The 25,598-nt window shown below is 39.5% G+C and overlaps 1 protein-coding gene across 2 annotated transcripts in view; it reads right to left on the bottom strand.

Annotated features, from left to right (window-relative positions):
* plxnb2b (plexin b2b) overlaps window positions 1–25,598 on the bottom strand; it is a 155,369-nt gene that overhangs the window by 8,514 nt on the left and 121,257 nt on the right. For both annotated transcript variants that reach the window (XM_061721087.1, XM_061721086.1), the window contains 13 exons: window positions 19,293–19,490; window positions 17,614–17,793; window positions 16,411–16,547; window positions 16,172–16,272; window positions 15,587–15,816; window positions 11,554–11,735; window positions 9,841–9,907; window positions 9,042–9,188; window positions 7,831–7,987; window positions 4,304–4,404; window positions 1,474–1,558; window positions 921–1,072; window positions 481–638 (listed from right to left, as the gene is read on the bottom strand). In XM_061721087.1, coding sequence (XP_061577071.1) covers window positions 481–638; window positions 921–1,072; window positions 1,474–1,558; window positions 4,304–4,404; window positions 7,831–7,987; window positions 9,042–9,188; window positions 9,841–9,907; window positions 11,554–11,735; window positions 15,587–15,816; window positions 16,172–16,272; window positions 16,411–16,547; window positions 17,614–17,793; window positions 19,293–19,490 — 1,895 coding nt within the window. The remainder of the gene's footprint in view (window positions 1–480; window positions 639–920; window positions 1,073–1,473; window positions 1,559–4,303; window positions 4,405–7,830; window positions 7,988–9,041; window positions 9,189–9,840; window positions 9,908–11,553; window positions 11,736–15,586; window positions 15,817–16,171; window positions 16,273–16,410; window positions 16,548–17,613; window positions 17,794–19,292; window positions 19,491–25,598) is intronic.

Below are 25,598 nucleotides of genomic sequence, written 5' to 3' on the forward strand. Positions count from 1 at the left end.
ATTTAAATGATAAAAGTACTTCTTATAAACCTGTAACTTGCTGTAACCTAATCTCTATCAGCAGAATGTTTCGGCAGATTTTTGGTACTGTACACCAAATCACTTGTACTCTGTAGTTTTGACAAATCGTACTTGTGCAGCCTTTTTTGTGACAGGCAGGTGAAGAGTTGTGAGGACCATGTACTGAACGCACTGGCTTGAAACCGGCGGCTGTTGTCTGAGAAAGATTATGCTTTTTTCAACCGTTTTAAATTCATCAGCTCTAAAACATTGGAACAGATAGCAGGAAGTGTTGACATGCATATTTAGATGTTCCTCTCTGATATCAAGTCATTATTATACAGGATTCAAGATTATTGTGTTAATGAAAGGCTGGTTTAAATACATTACTTTTAATTTTGGTCAATTTCTGCTTATTGTATTGGCTCTTTCACATAAACAAAAGAAATATCTAGCACTGCATTCTCATTGTGTACTTACCTATTAGTCTTCCAGATGTGGATGGTCTCCTCATCCACATTGTGCTTCAGAGCTTGCTCATCCAGAAAGTCAAAGAAATATTTGACAGCTGGTGGAACCACAGCCCCGGAGCACAGCACGCTGCGGAAGAAGTCATCCACAAACTGCTGCAGTGTTCCCTGAAAGGGGCCACAAATAATGTGAGACAGGGCAGCAGGACAGAGGACAGGCACAAATATTAGTGCACTGAGACAAAGCTATGTGACCACAACCTGAGTGGAGATATTCAACCTTGTGAGTTTTTTTTGGATTTCTGCCCTTTTAAAACCTAGACAAAATTTGGCTTTTTTATTTATTTATTTTTGTTTTAAACAATAATCACCATTATGCCAAGGCATGAAATAACATTAATAATCCAAATAATGCTTGACTGCATAAGTAATCTTCTTGCTGTGTTCTACCTTGACAGAAAGCAGTCGCGTCAGATAGATCTCTGTAATGGCTTTGGTCATGGACTTGTCCTTTATGCTTCCTCTTTTAGATTTGAGCTCATCCAGTTCATCTGCCGGCCTCACCAAGTGAAACACTTTATCATCGTCCAAAAGAGCATTTCCTATTGGGGACAAGACAAGACAAGACAAAAAAAATGAAGCTTTCACTTTTTTCTAGTTATTTATTCACATTCCTACAGAACATATCCAGACGGTGGAAAATAGGAAGGTGTTTGTCAAGTGAATTAAAATGCAAAGAGCAAAATCCTAAATAAACAAACTCTTCTGAAGAGTACATAAAAACGTATGAGAATAAAAGTGCATAAAATCTCAAAGAGTCCTGTACATAAAACTACAAATATTAGCATGCTTAATGAGCATGGGAGCATTGTGAAAAGCCCAGAGGAGATGAGACAAAGGCATTGAATTAAGCTCTCAAGTACATGTGTGAACTGTGCTCCTTTGGGTTTAACGTGTGTGTTCAGGTCTACGGTACACAGCGTTTGTGTTAAGGGGTACGCACTCTCTTCATGGTTTTCCTGGTTCTGGTCATAGTTCTGCTGAGTGTGTTGCACTCGAGACAACACTAACGTGGCGTTATCTCTAACCTGCAATGCACAGAAGCCTTTTGTTAGAGAACAAACACAACAACATAACACACTTCAAATATTTCTGAAACCTTTGAATTTAAAAGGTGAACTGACTGTAGTCAGCAGTCTCTTTTAGTGTCCCAGAACTAATTCTTAATCAATGCGACTAAGTAGACATGGACAGTGGATCTTTACAGGGATATTTAGAGGCCATTTTCTTTGGCATCGCCCCATTATTCACCCCACGGATACTGTGATTAACACTACTTTTACACAGCCTATGAATCTATGGCAGCACGGCTGTTTACACATCAGTGGGGGGGGGGGGGGGGGGGGGGTCTTTGAAATTGGTGAACTGAAATGGCCAAAAACTAGCACTGAGGACTTAGCAAGCAAAGATCAGTCACCTCAGAGTGGCTCTTGACAAATTAAAAATCTCACGCGTTGCAAATCTGACCAAGGCAAATAATGAAAAACACTTAGGTGCATTGTGCTTTCCAATAAAATCCCACTTTAATTTCAATTATAAGCACAAAACAAGCCTGAAATCTGGGTGTCAGGATGGACTCAGACGTGAATGTCAACAACCAAATCAAGTCAGACGCAAGTCACATGACTATGATCTGAAGAATGCCAAGATTAAAACGACTAAGGTCTCAGAGTTATTTAGAAAGGCTGGTCCAAGCCTTTATCATTAGCAGACTTGGGCTGCGTCCCAATACTCCCCCTCACCCTCATTTTCTTCACTAACCCTAACTTTTGCGCGTTCCCGTGAAGGTAGTGGTGTCCCAATTCCTCTTTTCACCTAGGGGGAGGGGGCATAACGAGGGCTAGGGGCTGAGAATAGCCCCTTCAAATCGAGGGTTTGCAGATGCTCACTTGGCGAGCGAGGGGGTATGAAAATTTCCCAGAATGCTTTTCGTCGTCATTTGCGGACTGAATCAAAAAAAAAACATGGCGGACATTTCTTATTTTTTGGGGAATAAAAATCAATATTTTGAGTTAGTTTCTGCATAAAAATGCATTTTGATTACATTTCTCGGCGCAAACCAATATTTTACTTTCATTATATTCACTCAGTGAATGTACATAATCCCTTTTTTATCCGTTGTTCGCTAAGATCGCGCCGGAATATGGTTACGTAACCTACGTAAGCGACGCCGTAGGTTACGTAAGCGACGCCGTAGGTTACGTAAGCTACACCATAGGCTGCGTCGATTTAACGCGGACCTAAACTCCGGAGCCGGCAGACAGAAATCTCTAAATTTCGGAGCAAATTTCTTAACAGGCGTAGCTACAACTGTTAGATTTCATCTATTAAACCAACATCTTCCTAAATGATTTATTTCAGCCAGCGTAATTCTCAACAGAGCTGCGTCCCTGGAGAGAGTTTCTCTCCCGGGACGACGCAGCAGCTTGACCCGGCGGACACGTCTGTTTTCGGGCTGTGAGCTGAGGCTCTTCTCATCTCCGAAAACATCGGGTCAAATTTCTTAACAGGCGTTATTTGGATAAACTGAGCCCCGGTTGCGGATCTTAAGGTTACCTTTATACCTGAAAAAATATTAAAACTTAATAAAGTGCCATATTAACAGCGCTACAGCTGAAATTAAAACAGCTTTTGGCTCTCTGCTTCCTGATCAGGTTAGGGATGAAAACGAGGGGGAGTAGGAGAAATGGGACAGGCACCTGGGCCAAGTGCCCTAGATCTCAAGTGCCCTAAAATCTCCCCCTTCTTTTTTAGGGGTTAGGGAAGAAAAGAAGGGCGAGTGAAGAAAAGTAGGGGGAGTATTGAGATTGGGCCTTGATTACTGCAACGGTGCCTTCACAAGTCTGCCTAATAGACTGATCAAACAAGCTGCAGCTGATTTAAGGAGCTGGCGTTTGAGACTTTGCTCAGCCCAGGAACGTGGATTACATCACTCCACTTCTGATGTTTCTACAGCAGCTCACTCTCAGGGAAGGAGGTGATTTATACGGTACATTTTAACTAGGGTTACCCGAAAAGACATTTCAGATCTTCTGATACATCATGAAAATTCCAGGTTTGGCTTCTGTCCCAAGTTCAAACAAAACATGGAGGAGCTGCTTCCACTTCTTATGTGGTACAAACTTCAGATCTGCTGCAACCCTCATTTCTTTTAAACTCAGCCTAGCTTCCTGATTAATAGCTTTCACAGCCCTATACACAATACCATTTATTTGACTTATTCATTGTCTTCCCTCTTTTATTGTTGCCATCGTCTTTATTGTTGTTGATACATTTTGTTTTATTGCAGTTGATGTTTTATGTAGAGCACTGGGAACTGCCTCGCTGTTGGATTGTGCTACGTCAGTAAATTTGCCTTTCCTATTTGTGCTACCAGGTAACTTACAACAAAATAAAACAAAGAAAAATAATTCATGACTGATGGATCTCAATTAAAAAGGCAGAAAAAAAGATTTCAATGAGTTTCTGCCTTTTTAAACCCCTATTTTTTAAAATAGGGGTTTTTACTTTGTAGAAGCATTCAAACTCAACAAGATTCAAGATTTGTTTTTGTTTAAATTACACACCTACAGTTGATTTATTAGCAACTCATCACACACACTCGTGCATTTGAGCCTAATTTGGAGCTCGGCTGTGAAAAATCTTCGGATCCATTCACTTCCACACCCCCACATACATATATCTGCCTCCATTCTCGCTCATCAAATCCCTGGCTATTTTCAGTTCTTGTAGAGACGCGTTTCATCAAAGCAACACATTTCGTCAGTACTCACGTTGTAATGAGCCAGAGTGTTGATGTGCCTCCACCTGCCTTCTTTCTGGGAAGTCAAATCCAGATCTGACAAAATTTGCCCAGTTGATCCGGGGCGCCACTCTATGGTCAAGAAAAGAAAAGAGATCAGCTTCTTTTTGTTTGTTTGTTGGGGTTTTTTGCCATGATTTTCAAACACTTTTTTTTTCATGATGGGCCATCGTTACCATAAGGTTACACCGAGATAATGTGATTTTAAACATATCGCTCATGCCATGTGCCCATATTTCTCCAAGGGTTTAAAGACACACTTGAGATGATTTTGGGTGAAGAAGTGGGCCGTCAGAATGTTATGAATAATTCAAGTTTAATTCCAAACTGTGATTTGCACTCCTGCATCACTGCAGACATGAGCCCAACACCATCTGTGACATATTGTATCATTCATTTTCAAGTACCACCAATTATAAGGAGGTTACCCTTCTCACTCATCATGAATAAAAATGAATCTCTTCTATCTAAAATGTGCAGAAACATTAGATCTTTAGCATTTTGGGGACAGAAAAACTGCTTTAACATTAGATAAAAGGTCTGCAGTTTTTACCTTTTAAGTTAGTCCCCAAGGTTTCTGACTACATTCATGAGCAAAATTTCATGGGATGAAGGATTTCGTCTTGTTGCTGACAGTGTAAAACTTCAAAACCTCAAAAAAGCTTTTGTCTTCAATAGAAATAGTTTTATTAGAGAAGTCTAAGATACAGTAATGTGTAAAACAAAGGAAATGTTCAATTACACATTTTTAAGTACTAGAATATATCAAAATCCTGGTCTTTATGAAGTCTTGAAATTAGGAAAATGCAACCTCAAATGAAGGACATGGTTAAAATGTATGAATTAATCAATTAACCAAGCCAAAGGGTATAAGTAGTGTGTGATAAAACTAAGTACATCCCTTCTGCCTCCTAATGAATTAAAGTAGCAGCAGGGTGCTGCTGATGAAATGCACTTGATTAAATGATCAGCTGCCAGTGAAAGCACTTCCATCAAAGCAGGAGTTTGGCAGTTTCCTGGTTTGGAGCGTTCAGGTACATGTTAACATGATGCCAAGTAGAAAAGACTTCAGCAATGATCTAAAAGAAGCTACCGTTTCCTCCTTTGTAGGCTTGTGTTAAACAAAGACTCGTCGTAGATATGCTGCCATAGGGCTACGCTGCAGGGGGACACCCAGTACTGGAGTTGAGGGGGTATGAGGGGGGATGGCATCCCCCCTGAAATAAAAACGGTCAAAATCATCCCCCCTGTAAAACTGCCATCCCCCCTTTTCATCTCTTATGTCATTTCATCAATGAATGTGGTTTTACTGCTATTTCAACATTTAGAGTCATCACCAGAAAAATAACACCAGAAAAATAACTTATTTGACAATTTTCACCTGTTTCAAGTAAATTTTCACTTGAAATAAGTAGGAAAATCTGCCAGTGGGACAAGATTTATCTTCTTATTACAAGCAAAAAAATCTTGTTCCACTGGCAGATTTTTCTACTTATTTCAAGTGAAAATCTACTGGAAACAGGTGAAAATTGTTGTTTTTTCCAGTGATGAGTCTTGTTTTAAGTGTAACGAGATTTTTTTTACTAAAATGAGACATTTTAACTAGAAATAAGACAAATATTCTTGTTAAGATTTTGAGTTTTTGCAGTGATCCATTTTACATATCCTGTGAAGGACAGAGTCATATTGATAAATTCAGAAAACTGTTTTTTATTGTTGTGTTTTGATGTATTTGATGTAAGCCCAGTGGATATTTAAAGCTTACAGAAGGCTGCATTTAACTGCTGCTATGTCATTCCTGCAGTATTTCTGCAGGTGTTTTGGTCAGTGCTATTATTTGTAATATATTATATTATTTGTAATCAGCACAAATTATCTGTCCCCATATGATAAAATTCACCATCCCCCCTGATTTTTTTTTTTTACAACTCGAGTACTGGGGACACCAAAATGATGCACTGAGGTGACCATCACCCCTCCTCCTCTTCTCTTCTCTTTCCTTTCTTCAGATCAACCGTCAGTTATTAATTAGAAGTACCTCACCACCATAATTGTTGTCCATTGTTCTTGGAATTTGTTGTGCTGGTCTGCGCCCTCCTTTTCTCTTCTGTGCTTGTTTGCAGGTCAGAGCTACAGAAGCCTTATCTGTTTATATAGTCATCCCTGTAGTACACTAACTAACCATTATGTCTGTGTCTCTCCTCTCTCTGTTCTTCATTATCTGTATCTGATCTCCCTTTTCCTGCTCTGCCCAGCTGGCCTTCTGCAGGAGGATACCCCAGGTCCTGCTCAAGGTTTCTTCCCCCCTAAAGGGGAGTTTTCCTTGACACTGTTTGGCTTAAGGTTTTTCTCCTGCTAGGGGAGGTTTTACCTGCCATTGTTTATTTAATAATTGCTCAGGGGTCACGTTCTGGGTCTCTGGAAAGCGTTTAGAGGCAATTGTGTTGTAATAGATGCTATACAAATAAAATAAAATTGAAATGAATTGAGTTATAAGAGGTTCTACAAACAAATTTAAGTCGATGATCCAATGAAAAAAATATTCAGACAGTTTCTGATCTTCCCAGTATTAGACATCTCAGTAATTTCGCCTCAAGGTTAGATTTTGCAAATATTTGAGAAGTTATTTTTAAGAAATCCAAAAACATCTCAAACTCTACAGGTCTTAGATACCATGTTAATTGTTGAAGTTCATGGCAGTCGTGTTAAAACTTCACAAGTATGAATTTTTTGAAAGGGTTGCTAAGAGAAGGACTCTTCTCCAAAGAAAGATGAAGGTAGTATTTCTTAGGCTTTCATCTGACCAAACAAAAAAGCTTTGAAACAGCCATCAGTCTGACAGCTGAGGCTTGACTTAAACCCAACAATGAACACACCAGTTAAACCTCACACTAGAAAAAGAAAAGGATGTGTTAGAATGGCTCATTCAAAGACTTCAAACTGATTTAAATTCCTGTGGTGCAATTTTAAAAGATCTCAGAGATTAATTGCCACAAATCTGGAGATAAACTGAAGCAATAATGAAAAGAAGAGTGGTCTAAAATTCATCAATAACTATCTTGGAGTTCATCACTATACCTAAGTTATTAGCTAAAATTGGTTTTGGAAGCTGCTCCATCATAAGGGTGTTTGTGGCTTTAGTTTTTGTTAAAGAAATAATGTCATTGTCTAAAAGGTTGCATCTTTGTTCATCTGAAGATTTATTTACCAATTTTGACACTTGATAAGGACAAGATGATTCTTATCTTGTCATTTTGTATGAAATATTGGGACTGATAGAGGTTTTCTTTATTTTTCACATGATTGTATATCTAATGAAGCTAAAATGAAATAAGTAAGCACTCACTTTCACAGATGAATGAATTTCAGATTTGATGTTATTAATTTCCGCCAGTGCTGAAATTCCTTTTACATGTTGTCATGCTCAACGCTCCCTATAACCATCACATTATTCATTAATAAAGGTTTCTGGTTCTTCGGTGTCCCCGCTTCACTCACCCAGAGTAACGCTGTCCACCTTGGGACGCAGGGAGTACGGCAGGTTCCTGTACACTTGTTCAATGATCTTCTCCTTGACTTGTGAGATGGTGTCGCAGTTCAACACCTTCACGGGTGTAACATCTGGACCCTCACCATGAACCAGCACTTGCAGGGTCTGACGAACACACACAGACACACAGATTAACATTGGGGGATGACAGCAGCGATATGCAAAAATTAAGATGCAGAAATACTAAAAATGTGCACCCAGCCAGCTACCCGCACAAGCTCCGTTGGAATGCTGTTGTTATAGCAACTGGGCTACTCGGAGAGCAGACAAACACACGTTGCCGCGACACCTGACATGACTGCTGTCACCTTGGCCGGCTAATGACCGAGGCTCAGCAGGGGTGAGGTCTGACCCACTTCACCTCTCAAACTCGATCACCTCGGTTAGAAATAACTGACCACTTAGACTCACAGGGGGAGGGGGACCAGGCACGCTGATCACCGACAGCAGCCTCACAAGCTTATTTGCATTAGAAGTTAATGTGAAGAGCACGCCTGTAGTCAACAAAGCAATTGCCTGTGAAATCCAGCCTGTTGCATCTTTATCCCCCTCTCTTTCTCTCGCTGTAATTCAATCGCAGACAATGATCCATCACAAGAAGAGACGCGTAATTCAGTCTAATTTGATAATTGTCCTCAACAACGCCATTACCCATGGGTCTTTCTGTTTGTGTGCGACTTTAACAGAAAACAGCTGTGCTCACATTAGCTTCCATTATTGAAATGTAATACCAAAATGACTTTTTCCTGACTCCTAAAAGCTGCCTAAATGGATTCAGAACATGTGCAGGTGGCAAGGTCAAGGAGAGGCTGTGAAAGTGGCTTGTACCCTATACTTGTCCTGACATGTGCTACGCTCACCTGAGTCTCACATCTCACTTGCTATACTGGAATGTGTTGCCTGAGTCGTTTTCACGCTGAACATTGACACAAAAAATAGATGTCACACAAAAGCAGGCAGTTGCTTCAGGGCTTTTTTTGCGCCCCCCCCCCCCCTTTGTGTGGTTGCCGTGGCAACATTACAGTGCACGTGTGCACGTTTGTGGTCCTCACCATGCAATCAGGAAGCAGCGTGTGCATTTTTCTGTGGCAGTTTTTCTGAATTTGCATGAACAATTGTTCGTGTGGGGTCCGTGTGTGTGTGTGTTTGTCCATCTCACCAGAACAGAATACTCGACATCGTCGCCCAACAGGCCTGTGTCGTTGAGAGTGTACTTGGCTTTCTTCACTCTGGCGTCCACGGGCCCTTTCTCGATCTGGTGCTTGATGGCTCGGAACAGTTTGTACAAGGGCTCGCCTGCAGAGTCCTGGTACACACACACACACACACACACACACACACACACACACATACCAAAACATAATGAAATTTGTCTCTTCTGTACCCAGCGAGTTAATTGTTGGGACTAACCACACAGAAGAGAAATAAATTCACATGGTAGATGCAAAACACCAAAGAGAAACGAGCTGGTTTAGCGCTGCGGATGGTTGCTACGCACTCTTTATGCATTCAGTAATCAAGTTCATCAGAGAAAACTGTACACATTTGCTTCGTTAATTATGTACAGATTCGTGAAAAGTGGTTCGGTCCTTCATGTCTGCCACTCACGGCCACAAGAATTGCATCGGCTGCTTGTTTTGCTTCATTTAAAAATTCTGACTTAAACTTCATCTTCTACAACTAGTTCAACCGCAGTTACAATTCAACTATCTGTGTTCTATTACTCGCTTGGGTTGAGTAATAGGTTGAGTAGCCCATCAAAGCTGTTATCAAGTGAAAGGTGGAGTTCACGGGACTGGTTTCGCAGAAATACAACCACGTACGCTCACAGCTAGGGACAATCACAAATCAGCACGTCCACAATGACAGAGCCCAGCTGAGCCGTCTTGCTTCTCGCTACCACCTCCATTTAACTATTTCAGTACATTTCAAGAGGCCACAAGCTAAATATTTGTTACCTTCAAAAACTGGTAAAGGCAGATGGACATCCAGTTACACAGCATCCTTTCCACCACCGTCTCCGACCTGAAAAACAGGTTAGTCAAACAGATTTGAATATGAAAAATACATTCCAAACAGTTCATTTCAGTGGTAATTCACAAACATAAGGTCAGATATGTAATTATTTTCACATTAATCAATGTCATATCTGAAGGTATAAATACTTTTAAGTTGGAAAAGTTGGAAAAGTTTATCCAATTGGAAATTTTGTTTATATTATTTTTCTATTATGTACACATTTATATATGAATATATATTGCGATGATGAGCCAATACTGGTGAATATGTATATGTTTGGGATTGTTCTTTTGTAAATACTGTTTATCAATTACTTTTGTGGCAAATTCAAGGCAATTGAATCCCAAATCCCAGCTTTAAGAGAACCTAAGTAATGATTACTACTCAGCCAGAATACGAGGCAACTTCGTCCAGTAATTTCATTTCTCTTGTGTACCCTTAAAAATCACCTCAGGGTTTTTTGTACTATATGTCAGTGTCAAAGTACTTTCAAAGAAAAACTGATTGTCAGTGGTCAATTGATGGATAGCGCATTATAATGTCAGATATCCACTGGTGGGGGCCGTTGTCATCTCATGGCACGTCTAATTAGATGTCGTGTATATAAAGGGGGGTCGTGTTGGCTCAATGGCCTAATCAGAATAATGAGCTTCTTCAGTGGGGAATAATTAAGATGTGTGCTTTCGTGACAGCCAGTCACAGCCTGTCTAAGCACAGCAGATAGTTCGGATCACGTGACCCTGTCTCGGCAGTGACAAACGAGCGCACCGTGGAGCAAAAAAAAAAAAAAAAAAAAAAAAAAAAAAGGGGGGTCCAGCTGAAGGAGGGCAATGAATGAATGATGTGACATGATCATTCCAGTGAAGAAAGAGCCGCGCTGAAGGAGTGATAAAATTTAACTTGAGACTTTTTGTAAGGCCATTTACATTAAATTAAGCATTTGAATGTTTAAAGACTGGAGAGCTACACTGATAAAAAAGGGAAATTGCAAATGGAGAAAACACTGAGCACTTACAGAGTTAAAAACACAAAATGTTTGGCCAGTTCCTCAAAGACAACTGAATTAAGCAATAATAAGTAACGGGTTTATACAAATAAAACTTTGATGTCAGTTATTCTGATTTTAAAATGATACATCTCTAATTTTTGCTAAAAAAAAATAAACCATGGAGTTCGGGTGAAATATTATCAGAGGAATCTTCCAGCATGTAGTTGCAGACTCCAAGCAGAAGGAGCAAAAAAGCAGAAGGAGCAAAAAAGCAGAAGGGGGGGGACTGTAATAGATCAAGCAGCAGCCTGCCTCTTCACGGAGGACTGGAGAGCAAAATTCAAGAGAAAACATGCTAACAGAATGAAACAGTCCACTGCTTCTTGAGCTGTGCCCCTTCTTGAACCGAAATGGCTGATAAGATCAGTCCAACAGTTTAGATTTGGGGAGACCTATTACAGAGTTGCTGGAGGACTTTTAACAAATCGGAGAGAAAAGTCTCTAAATGCATCCAACAGCGTGAACATCTCACAACAGAGACCGAAAACAGCACCTTCACATACAGTAGCCCAAAGGGAAACGGGTCCTTCAGATACTTCCGAAAACTGACCTGTTTATGGTATTTAAAAAGAAAAAAAGCAGCATCGAGCTGGTCCACACTCACCTGCGCAGCATCAGCTTGGGGTTCTTGCCATGGACGTATTCTCCCATCAGCTCCAGCAACAGTGTCCTCATGATGTCAGTGTAGTATTCCAGCTTCCCGTGCAGAGCCACCGTCAGCAGGGAGGCAAAGTACACCTTGGCCCTGGCGTTGAAGTCGTTACTACGCTCCAGGGTATGGATAAACTACAAAAACAAAATTGTGTACACACAAACACACAAAAAAGGGGAAACGATGAGCTAAATTAATCATCGTGATGAATCTCAAATACACAGAAGCAAATCCAACATAATTTGCTTTTAAATTATGAAATGACTAATGCGAGTGAAGAAATATAATTATCAGGGTTATTTTTGTTTTGCCCTGTAAAACATCGTGGCATAGAAATGATACCAATTAGTGGCAGAAGAATCGACCCACACATGCAGTTAACACCTCAGAGGCCAAGTCTCTGCCAACACTATTAGATTAATGGGAATCTTCACACATATTAGTCTTCTGTGTTTCCTGTACTTCGAATGTTGTACTCCACAAACTACAACATGAAACCGTTTTCAATTCCAAGAAACGGAGCCTGGTTTCAAAATATATCAGAGCTGTGGAAAATAATCTAATTTTGCATATTATTTGCATATTATTTACTTTTACCCAAGTAACTAAGGCTAAAAGTGGTTTTATCTTACACTGCGATTGCCATTACTATTACCAGAAAACCAGCTGAAAAAGCCAAATCCAGTAATTTAAGGGGATTAACCTTTTTCACTATACTGTGCCCTATAAAATATATCCACCATTGTCTTTAAATGCACAAGAAGTTGTGTTCCAGTTGTGTTCACCGACTACATAAATCAATGGCCAAATTTAGTGTCCACTATACTAACGATTGCGATCGCTCTGAAAAGCTGTCACTGGATTCAAAGCGCCGCTGTGAAAGTTCTGATGGGAGTTAGCAGGAAAGATCATTTATTGAATTTTAACTTCTTTCTGCTGGCTCCCCATTAAATCCAGAAAAGAATTTATGGGTCTTTTTTCTTTACTCTCCCCCACAAACAAAGCTCATAATGACCAAGCTTCTTTGAACCTTAGACCTGACACTTTTACACTATCCCAACAGAGCACTTTGCTTTCTGACAGTCTTACTCAGAGGCAGACGCTTTAGCCGCGAGGCTACACTCTTGTGGAACCAGCTCACAGTGTGAGTTCATAAGGGAGAAAACCTAAACTATACTTAAAATTCCTGTTTTGAAAGAGCTTGTAGTAAGGATTGGTTGGGTTGGGCCGGAGCCAACCCTAACTTTAATTTAATTGGTCTTCACTGTAACTGCTTCTTTTCGTTGCAAATTGCCAAGAGAATCATTTTGTTGTGAATTAGCTCTATACAAATAAACTGAATTTAATTTAATTAACCACCAGTTCCAAACAATTCCGTGCTCCAATAAACTCTCATTATAAACATGAGCTTCTGGGAGTTTACATTGTGTGGTATCGTTCACCGATTTGTTCCTTTATTTTCTTTGAATACACACAACCAGTTAGGTCATAAAAGCCACTTTATGTAGCAAGACCGTTTCTGACCACTGGGGGCACAAGGATGTGTATGACAACAAAAAGCACCTCTAGTAATGACATTACAAGACATGAAGAACCATCCCCACTCAATAGCACAGTATTGTCAATAGTCCCTTTAACATTGGCGAGCACCCTGCGATTAAGGTGCAGATCTAGCGTGTCCTGTGCCCCTTTTACACCGACCAACGCGGGATGGTGTGTTGAGCTGCCCTGCAAATAACACTTTGGTCAGGTCTAATGTAAACAGAATTAACGTGGTGGCGGGACGTGAGAGGGGTTTGTTGATCATGTAACCTGAGTACAACTGTTGAGTGGTGCTCTCAGTTATTGTTTATTTATTGATTATTATAAGTATTTTATGTAATCAGGACATTGACTACGTTTACATGCAGTCAAAAGTCGGGTTATTGCTAATATTCCAGTTACTGAAACATTCGGAATATTCAGTTTACATGCGTGAGCAAACAGGTTTATCCCTGTATACATGGTGATTAATCATTCAGGATATCCCGATCAAACCAGCGACGCGCGGAGAACGTGATGACGCAATTAGCGTCATTTCCGCTTCTTCTTCCTGTATCCAAATTCAAAACAAATACTGCTTTGCGCAACTTTTCGCTAACCTTCTTGTAAATCTTGCTATCCCCGTACTTTCTACCGTCTACAAATGCCAAAATGTTCATATCCTTCATTACATTTATAAAATGATTAGTCTCCTCCTCAGTACAAAAGTGTGGCGTGGTCTTGCGTTTCTCCGTGTTTATAAGAACTTCCTGGACTCAAAAGACCAGGATTCCTTGTGAAAAGACCATGCGCAGAAAAGAAATTCATGTTCCGTTTGATCGGGATATCCCGTTAGGCGTTTACATGACCGAATATTCGGGTTTTAAAAGGAGTAACCCAGGGGTCATATTCAGGTTTTTAAAAACCGGAATATGAACAAATTTGGGTTATTCAAAGGGGTTATTGGTGTTTACATGGCCATGCAAAACTGGGTTATTGCCAATATTCGCTTTTAAAAAGGGTTATTGACTGCATGTAAACGCAGTCATTGACGCCACCTGTCTGAGGGGCGTGGTTAATAAAAGAGCCCTCCTGCACGCAGCTGAGAGCTGTTGCAGTGCTGAGACTTTCATCTTTCCATACTTCTCCTTCTGTGTTCTATGCTACCTAAAAGCGGGTTTTCACACCAGTAGCCGCTGTATGGCCGCTCCGCCAACAACAACCCACCAGGGAAGTTTCTTATTTTTTTTTTTTTTATTATTTTATAAAATAAGAAAACGGCTGATGAGTGTAACGGCAGCAGGACGTCACAGGGAGGGTCTAGATTAGCAAAAATGAGTAACTGGGGAGACGAGGAGATATGCGAGTTACTCAGCCTCGGAGCCGGGGACGCCATAAACCAGCGTCTGTCCAGAACCACAAAGGATGGTCCATTGTTTGAACAACTGGACACAAAAATGACACACTGGGGCTTTGCAAAAAGCAAACCAAAAAACACTGTTGTTCATCCATCCTCGTTTGGAAAATTACACCCGCCTGGCGGCGCATGACTTTTGCTGATGTAGGGAAAATACGTCATTCTACACGGCACGCCCACACAGGTTACATTATGTTTCGCGAATAATGCCTCCCAACTCGTCTTCCCTCCCCTCAACTCGCCTTCAGGCATGAGGTGACAAATATGTGTTTATATTACCAAAGCACGTTAAATACGTGTTAGGGCTGGGCGATATATCGAGATTTTAATATATATCGATATATTTTCAAACGCGATATGGTACGAGACAATATCGTTTATATCGATTTAAAAAAAAGCTTATTTTGTGACAAATTGACTTGAATGTTTTATTTGAGATTTGCACAAATGTTTTGTTATTTGCACAACTGTCAACCTCAGTGGAAAGGTCTGCCTGTTACTTTCTACATTGTATTAATTACAGTGTAATTAATGTAATTGTTATGCAGGAAAGGGATATTTGTTTTATTTTATTCAAGAAGCATTTTTATTCTATATATGCAGGCAGTTTATTTTTATTTCATTTGTTTTATACATTTTGATATTGTGCAGACCTCTGTTAATAAAGGAACCTGTGTGACATTTGGCACGAGGCTTTGTATTAAAACTGACTGTTTTTTTAAGGGTTTGCCTCAGAAAAAAAAATGAAGCTAACAGAGATGCTATGCTATAATGCTTTGGGGGAAACCCCAATTATGGCACAGAAAAAATATCGATATATATCGAGTATCGCCATTCAGCTAGAAAATATCGAGATATGACTTTTGGTCCGTATCGCCCAGCCCTAATACGTTTTCATCATCCAGCGATATTAGCGCGGTCCAATCTAAAAACGCCTAGTGGTTCTTTTGTCGACGCAGCACATGGACTGAAGTAGTATTGCTACATCAAATCACGGATATACAGGCTTAGTGTAGCTGAGTGATGGCATGTGTGCAGTATAATTACATTTATGAGGAATGTCTTGGAGTTCAGGAGGTTGGAAAACTGGTTGAGTGCCTGTGTCACTGTTGCCCTTCGAGCTTCTGGGATGTTGAGCTTTCCTGTGATCATGACATCATTGGCACCGTCCTTTGAGGGCAAAAAGAAGACCCGGTCCGTGTAGGTCTTGAAGTCCAGGAAGGGGATTCTCCCCTCACTCAGGTCATTGGTGTGGTCCTCCATCTCAATCATCAAATCTGGAGGAAAAAAAAAATACAAATACAATGCAATTACCCTCTCTCTTACATAACTTGTACACTTTGTACACACTCATCTGGCTAAATCACTGCAATTTTACAAGACACCAAGAACGCAGTGTTGCCAGACAAGTAATTAAAAAAATTAAGGTTATTTTCTATTATGGTTGCTGGAAAACTACACCTAATTATTATCAAAGCATTACTATAAGTGGGAGGGTTTATTTAATTAACTCCTTCACAATATATTAAAAAAAAAATGTAATCACAGCTACAAAGCAGTGCCTTGTAATCATTTGAGGAACATGAAAAAAAATAAAGATCCTTGCATTTTTTACAGCTGCGCTGTTAGTACCTGTGAATTCTTTCTTGCAGCGATCTCGTACACTCTCCTCCAGATTCTCAAGCTGGTGTTTCACCTTCTCGTACTCCCTCTCCGCCTGCTGGCTCTTTCTCCTGAACAGACACCAGACGGAAAGCAAATGTTTCAACTCCGTCGTATAAACAGTTCTTGACAACTTCAGGTAACTCGGGTTTGCAGAACTTTTCCTCTTTAATACACTGGTTAATCAATTATCCATTAGGTTCATTCACCTGTAGCAGTACAAAGAAATAATGATGATGAGCAGCATGGGCACAATGACGGCAGGGATGATGATGTACAGCGACAAATCATTCTTGCTCTCGTACTGCACTGAGCCGACCACCCACTGCCCTTTTCCAAACTGGATCTGTAGATAAACACAGAGCAAAAAGACGTATTATCTGGAGAAGCTTAGGAAATTACAGCAGGAGATTTATTTGGGTAATTATCAGAGTCGATGTCTACACAGTGTGGAAGTGCTATGAACAAGTTAGTGGACCCTCACCAAAAGTTGTAAATAACAAATCCAAGTCTCACTCTTATTATTCCAATTGTTTCATATTGGCGTCTCATACTATTGATAGCCCACTAGTCTCACTCCTTTACACAGCTAGAAAGCTACATAAATGAAACTAAAGCGTTCTTATACGAATTACCCAGAAGACATGTTGCACTATTAATCACATTTGTGGCTTGGCTTTAATTAAATGTAATATAATCAAATCTAATTATAAAGGCCTCTAGCTACATGAAAACTGTTCAACTGGTTAAAAATAAAGAGGTCTAAGATGTACAGAGGACATGCCTGAAGAAGTACAGTAAAGATTCATGATGCATGCAAGTTATCATATGTAAGTCGTTGTACGGCTCTGCAGCGCTGCTGTATGCCAAACTATGAGACTCAAGCACTTAAAAGAAGTACAACTTTGATAAACTTGCACCTAAATTGAACTTCACCTCAAAGCTGTTAGTCACAAGGGAGCACATAGATTAACATGCATACAGAGAATTTCATGAGGACATAATAGTCCTTTTCTCAAGAGTGAGTATTTGTAGATTTGTTTTTAATTAATTTGTTTTTAAACTTAAGATTCTGGTTGTACACTAGTATGATTCTAATTAAAATATAACCTTGAGCTCAAGGAGATTTTTGTTTAGTTTTTTTATGAGCTTTTAGAGATCACAACAATCTACTAATCGACTGAGCAGATGATTTGTCAATAAAAAAATGACTGCATTTAAACAAAAAACTAACCATCGCTGTATCTATAGCAGGTTCAATCTTGAATCTGAATAGTAAACTACTTTTACGATACATCTCTGAAAAAGGGGCCGTACTTGTTGATACAGGTCTTTAAAATTAAGCGAAGTATTAATTATTTTTTGTTTTAACACAACATGTGTGCCATCTGCGCATCTTTGGCTGATCTGACCATTAGGTCCAAGAGCTCGGGCCGGGTGTCTCGGCGCTGCCGTCTGGAGCGAGCGCGGGGCGCGGTGGACGGCGGGTCCAGGAACAGCTTGTCGTCTTGAAGAGTGTTGACCACACACGGAACGTCGCCCACAAAGGCCTGAGCCTCTTTGGCAGTCATGGCTTTGGAGAATCCTCGACCCTGCAGGGAAAGAGTGACTGAATTATAAAATGTCTTAACTGAAATAAAAACATGGAGGGCAATTATTTACTATTAGACCATCATATAATGAGTAATAGAAGTCTTATTATAAGCATTTTGTTTCCTAATAGAAGGAACGCGTGTGCTCTAACAGTGTTCCATGAGCTGAAAGTAATCAAAAATAATTAAAACATTTTAAATTAGTTACTTTAATCACGTTCCTAAACGGTTTGAGACAGTGAAGCACAGCTCTGTTGAAAACCAGTCTGCCTTCCAAAACACTGCAGAGCCAGCAGCAGTTATCCGCAGACATGCTTGCAATTATTCCAGAGCAGGTGGGAACATGAGACAGGTGAAATCAGCTTAAGTAAACCAGGCTACGAGTAATTGAAAAGCCTTGGGCCTTTATTGTGATCTCATCCCTCTCTGAGCTGCTTGAAGCATGTTTATCTGCAGAAATGTTAAGAGAGGATACCATTTTGAAATGGAAATGTCACATTTTGAGAGTTAGAGGGTTTGATTTGCATTTTTTTAAGTATAATAAGCCTGATATGAAGAACTATACAGACCAAAACTTTTTTTCCAAACATACTTTTCATACCGACAATCATTTATTCAACTTGTCACTTAAAACTAAAACACTTAAAGTGTATTAGTTCCAGCAGGGGTTTTTAAATCTTTTCTTATTCACCTATTTCATTTTAAATGGCTGAATGCCACTTAGAAGATTTTACTTTTATTTTCAGATAGCTGTATTTGAAATAATTTTTAAAATAGACAAATAAATAAATAAAACCTTTTTGTGTCAAGAATATTTCTCCATTCTAGCTATCCTTTTCTGCTGCTCATGCTGATTTATAGTAATGTCAGATTAACTCAATTTAGTTTTTACTTGTAATATGCACTGAAATTAATGTTTGGTAATAACAACTAATGATGTTCATCATTTTACTTTCGAAGCAATTAAGCAATTTTAATAAGATGACAAATGTGCTCTTATTTTCAAATAAACTAAATTAAAAAAAGCTAATATTAGTTGCTTTAAGCACATTTCTATGATACCCATTCGAATATTTTTGTATGGAATAAAACCTTTTTGGTAAAAGCACTTGGAGAGTGAAAACAATCATATGAGAAAAATTTGCCCTATGGTTTTTGATATCAGGACATGATTTAGAAAATATAAAGTGGAAAAAAAATTTGGCATTCACAAGGTCTTAAAATTCAGTAAATACAAGGTTAAATGAACAACAATACATGACATTTACAGTGTCAAATGACAAAAAGATAACTCAAAATTAAGAAGATTGTGAGTTTGTGATCTCCTCTGTTCCTGGTTGTAAAAATGGGGAAAAAAGTAGTAACAATTTATTGTTTTCTGGTTTAATTCTCCATCCAGATAATAAACCCATTTCTCCTTAAATTACTTCCCAGACACACTGTACCGTGAGAAAAACTGCAGGTGCAGCATTCAGGTGATCTGTTGGCTGTGCACTCACCGTGACGATGATGATGCTGGTCTCGGTGATGACCTTCTTGGTCAGCTCGTTGAAGCTGGGGTCCGGGTGGTAGTCGAAAGGCTTCAGCTCCTTCACCCAGTTGTCCAGATGGATTTGGGTTTTAAAGGGCTGATTCAGAGAGCCGTTGATGGTCGGAGACTGAAACTGGATAACCGTGTCATTCTTGTCGTAGGCGAACTGAGCAGGATCAGGGAGACAATGTTGGAAAAGGACAGAAATAAACATCAGCAAGACAAGACACAAATAACATATAAACTATTTAGAGAGAAAGAAAAACATGGAAAAGGATTAGCGATCAAAAAGAAAACTGCGTTTTTTTTCTTGTTTTTATATTTGAACCAGTGAATTAGTGATTTTCTTGCTGTGGGAAAAAAAATAAATTTGGCACAACTTTCCATTAACATCCCAATCTGTCATATAGATAAGCAGCTGCCTTTGATGAGTCACAAATCACACCAAGTCACTCCTCTGCTGGCTTTTTTTTTGTTGTTTTTGGCTGTACTTCCTCTCACTCACTGATTGTTTTGATAATAGAATGATAATGTGTGTGACAGCTCCCAGATCCCAGAGTCCAGCACAGCTTCAATTCGTCAAGAGGAAAAGCCAACAAGGCAGAGACGGGGTATGCCGAGCCCAACTGTTCGGTTCCAATTCTCCTTCAAGTGGGATTGCATGAATTTCATCTGTACTTGTCATGTATGTAGAATTTTCTTAAAAGTATTTTAGTGGACTGTGTAACTTCCAGTATCCAGTTAGGTCAGCATTAAGGCTGCAAGAGTCGTAAAGCATCACCAGAGAACGTCTAGGATCTCCCCAAGTGGGGCACATTTTTCACTTTCAGGGCTTCCAGGTGCCCAGTGGGTGATAAGGTAATAGTCCAAAATGAATTGGGGTCATTAGAGCTTTATCCTTATGAATGAATTGTGCACGAGGATAGATTTCTTTCTTTCAGTTTTCATAAAGTGTCATTTACAGAATTAATCAGTTTGAGTAGATCCATACACAGACTCAGATCGGTTAAGATTTGGATATGTGCCACCCCTGTGTCCAATGAGAGAAACCATGACACAATTCTGTCCAGTCACTTATAAGACCCTGGATGACATCATACGTCACCTGAATTCCACCACCTGCTGCCTGGATACTCTGCCAGCAGGGTTTTTAAATGTATTTTATAATAAATATATATATATATATATATATATATATATATATATATATATATATATATATATATATATATATATATATAAAAAAGAGTGTTGCATATTGCATGGCCTCAGAGCTTCCAGACATTTTAAATACATCTCTGCTTTCAGGTATCTTTCCTCAGTGCCTAAAGACATCGGTCATTAAGCCACTTTTAAAAAAGAACAGTCTAGACAGGGCACTTCTGAACAGGTATAGGCCCAATCAAACTTCTCAATTCTAAGTAAAATCATGGAAGAAGATGTTTTTCAACAGCTGTATTAAATCCTAATACTAAATGACTGTTTTGTTGTCTTCCAGTCAGGTTTCCGGCCACATCACAGCACTGAGATAGCTCTAGCAAAGGTCATTTCAGTCTTGGTCTTACTGGATCTCAGTGCAGCATTTAAAATGGTTTACCATAACGTCTTGATAGACCGGTGTAAGAACTGGCTGGGACTTTCTGGCATAGCACCTGCCTGGTTGGAGTTCTACTGTACCTAAAAGTCGGGGACTATTTTGTGTCTTTCGGTAACTACAAATCAGAGCCAACAAAAAACATGTGGAGTTCCTCAAGGTTCAGGTCCGGGGCCTCTGTTGTTTAACATTTATATGCTCCCACTTGCTCAAATTATGAAAAAACAAAATGTGTTACCATAACTACGAAGATGGCACACAAATCTATATAACCATCTTGTCAGGAGACAATATTCCAATTCAAACATTGATCAAATGCGTTGATCTAATTAAAGAGTGGATGTGCCAGAATTTTATTCAGTTAATGAAGACAAAACAGAAAGAATAGTGTTTGGAGCCAAGGAAGAAAGATTAAAAGTTAGCATTCAGCCTCAAGCAGTAAAGCTAAAAACAAATAGCCAAGCCAGAAATCTGGGAGTGGTTATGGACTCAGAACAGAGTTTTAACAGCCACATTAAGACAGTAGTGAAGTCAGCCTATTATCACCTAAAGAAAAGAGGATTAAAGGACTGATGTCTCGGCAGGACTTAGAAAAACTTGTCCATGCTTTTATTTATAAAAAATCCATCAAACAGGTACAGTTAGTTCAGAACGCTGCTGCAAGAGTCCCCACTAAGACCAAGAGAAGACACCACATAACTCTGATTCTTAGATCTTTACACTGGATTCCTGTTTGTCACAGAATAGATGTTAAACTACTGCTGTTGGTCTATAAATCTCTGAATGGTGTAGGGCCAAAATACATCTCTGATCTCCTGGTCCACTATGAACCAACCAGAGATGTAGAATCAGGTCGTCAAGGTCACGCCTACTTTCTGTACCACGAGTTAGACGGTTAAACAATGAGGCAGCGTTCAGCTTTTATGCTCCCCACCTGTGGAACAAACTCCCAGAATGCAACAGGGCTGCTGAAACTGTCAGTTGCTTTAAGTCAAGGTTGAAAACCTTTTTAATTACTGCTGCATTTCAGTAATTCATCATATTTCACTTTTATTTTTTTGCATCTTATTTGTTTTATTATTTCTAACTGATGTCTGTCTTTAATCTTTTCTGCACTGGGATTTTAAACTTGAATTTCAAAACTTTATTTGAAATTCTTAATTCTTACTCCTGTAAATTCTGTTTGGGTGAGAGTCCCTCAGGTTTAAATCTTGCAAACTCTACTTGGGTTGGAGTCCCATCTGGTTCGAGTCAGGATAAATGCCAAAATATTGTGTTTTTGTCCCAAATTTTAGTTTTTTTTCTATTTTGTTTTATTTCATTGCTTTTTTTGTTTAGACTTAAATCATGCTTTTTATTTCTACTACATGATGTTTTAATGTCTCTGTAAAGCACTTCGAATCACCTTGTTGAATTGCGCTATACAAATAAACTTGTCTTGCCTTAATTTCTGATACATAAGCAATACTAAGACAAAAGAAGGAATAAATGACCTAGAATAATATTAACTCTAAAGTCCTTTTCACACCCACTCTTTCAGGATTATCTCATAAACGTCCTTGTGGAGAATTTCAGGCTTTTTCCCATTCACTGGGATGAATCCGAAGTGCCAAGGCTCTCACTAAACAGACTCTGGCCTCACTTCCTTGGCTGCTTCTCCTCAGTTTCCCTCGCCAAACCCAAAAAATGTTTTGAGTCGTTATAATCTGATTACATTACATTACATTTAACAGACCGTTTTATCCAAAGTGACTTACAGTGGAGGAATACAATCAATCCACAGGAACATGGTAGATCACAAAGTGGGTGCAGATATGAACAGTATTTGAATAAGTGCAGCTAAGTGCCACTAAGATGACATGCAAGAGCAGTCCAGGAAGTTAAAGGGAGAGCGCAGAGGACAGTTTCCAACACTGTCTTGAATGTCGAGAAGGATGGCTCTGCTATGGTGGCCACAGGTAAATTGTTCCACCATTGAGGAACAATGTGGGGCAACAGTTTTGATTGAGATCTCCTTGTGTGAGTAGAAGGCAAGGCCAGTCTGTGTCATTGTAAAGAGCGCAGTGCCTGTGAAGGGGCATAAGCCTTTACGATTGAGTTCATAGAGGCAGGTGCGGACACCAAGATCACCTTGTAGCCAAGTGATAGACTTGTGTGTTATTCAAGCAGCCACAAGTAGCCAGTGAAGTAGGCCTGTGTTGAAAAGATCGATTCTCCGATTTTAAATCGATTCTCATATTAATTCCTAAAAATCGATTCATACGTCTAAAGATCGATTTAAAAAAAAAAAAAAAAATTTTTTTTTTTTTTTTACATCACAACTTTTGGTACTTTTTTGTTTATGCCCAAAAAAGGAATATTTTGTTGGACACGACAATAACTGGTGCCATGTTTTTGCCTTTAAATATGTTTAAAGGTATGAAAACATTAAAGTTTTCAGTCATAATTGCATAAATTGTCTATATTTCTTTGCTTTATATACTGTCTTGGGGTTACATTTGCATAAATGTTAAAAACCAAATTCTCATAAATGGGGAAAAAATAAAAGCGATTTCTTTCGTCCCCTGTTTGCTGCCCTGGATCTGTTTGATAATTCTGACCCACACGATGTTTCTGAAAGCAGTTCTATCAGCATTCTGGGAGGTGATTGGTCCTTACAGCATCATTAGCTGCCAATACTTGCTGTTCAATCTCAATATAATACTAGTATTAATATGTTGCATAACTAGACAGTCATATAATTCATGCAACAGCTGAAAAAACAGTTTTATTAACAGTAACCCAAATCAATATCGGATCGAATTGGATCGAATCAAAGTGCGATAATCAATTCTGAATCTTAAGAATCGGAATTGAATCGATTCTTGATATTTAAATCGATCCCCAGCCCTACAGTGAAGCTTAGTTTTTTGAATGTTGTAGACTGGAGAGCAAAGTTGCACGACAGGGACACCAAGGCAACGTAGTCAAAGAAAGATAACTGGTCATCAAACATGACATCCAGGTTCTTTGTAACCTTCACTTGAGTGACAGTAGTAGCGGCAATATTTATGTCAATATCGAGGCTGAATGAAAGGATGGGCAGGGATAACCAGGACTTCAGTCTTTGACAGGTTAAGCTGAAGGTGGTGATCTTTCATCCGTACTGACAGGTCACAGAGGCAAGTTGACATTTGTGCAGAGATTGTGAGATCATCCGATGGGAATGACAGCTAGAGTTTTTGTATAGCAGTGATATGAGAAGCTGTGTGAAAGAATAATCTGGCCCAGAGAGGTAATGGATATGGCAAAGAGAAGGGGCCCAAGCGCAGACCCTGGGGGCACCCCTGCGGAAAGGTGATGTTACTCACCAGAAATAAACAGGATAGCACATGTTGATGCAGAGCTTTAGACGTGGGTTTCAGTAAAATAGCACCCGAGTTTTCTAAAACAGAGCCATTTTCTCATGAACTGTGTCGTAATAGTTTTTGCACGTCAGTCTGAGCTGATTTAATTTTATAATAAACACTAATATGACTTAAATTGTGGCTAAAGCACAACTCTCACTTAGATGGGTTAATTTTACAACTAGCCAGTATAAAACCTGTGATAGAAAATAAGCCTAATCAAGTTATACTCTATGGGCCCGATTTACTAAGATCCTAAATAAAGAGTACTAAATTGCGTGTGCACTGAAAAGGTTTGCACGTGCTGTTGTTGCGTGGTTTGCGGGTGATCAACTAAGATTGCGTGCGCAATTGATAACAGGTGCAAACAGCAGTATTTAAATGAGGTGTTGCGTGTCTTAAGGTTTGCGAGCGCAAACTCTGCGCCATGGAGAGTCTGGATGGAATGCACAGTCACAAGTCACAAGCGCAAAATGAAATTTGACGAGTTAGAGTTAGAGATATTAGAGGAAGAGGCAAATAAACACATTCATGAACTACAGCAAAGAAATTTAAACATTACCAAAAGAAACGCAATATCGGAGAAAACCTGCGATAGAATAAATGCAGTTGGTAACACAAAAAACGGAAAAACATCTGGTTTTTCATATTTCAATTTTAGGCACAGATCAAAAATACGAAATAGAAAAACGGGCCACAGGACTGAATTTGATTTTAGTATTGAATTGGTCGGGTTTGCGTGACCCCGCGGTGCTCGGCATGATCTGAGGAGAAAAAGACATCGGCTATATCAGACGCAGAGCTGGAGAGCGCTTTGATTCATCTATTTATGAGTTAAGTTTTTATTCAGATGTCCACAGTATATTGCAAATATTATATATTATATAGCAAACACTGACAGTGTGACAGACGGGACCATCATATGGCCGAAAGAAGAGAAGTGTTCAGAACAGCGCACAGAGCGCACACTAAAGGCTGATTTATGGTTCCGCGTCACACCAACGCAGAACCGACGGCGTAGGCTAAACGCGGCGACGCACACCGCACCCCGACCCTACGCCGTCGGCTACGCCGTCGATTTAACGCAGAACCATAATTCAGGCGAAGCTGCAGTCTCTGTGCTGATCACTCACACAGCGGGACGGAGCAGATTTGGTCATGATGTTTAACCTGTGTTTTGTGATTAATAAGCACAGGTTTTAATTAAATGTAATTTACGAAGGATGATTTCACGTTCAATAAGATAAGTAATCAATAAAATACAAAGTTTTGGCACAAAGGCTTGGCCTGGTTG

Source organism: Cololabis saira, chromosome 5 (assembly GCF_033807715.1).
Source record: "Cololabis saira isolate AMF1-May2022 chromosome 5, fColSai1.1, whole genome shotgun sequence".
Classification (NCBI taxonomy): domain Eukaryota; kingdom Metazoa; phylum Chordata; class Actinopteri; order Beloniformes; family Belonidae; genus Cololabis; species Cololabis saira.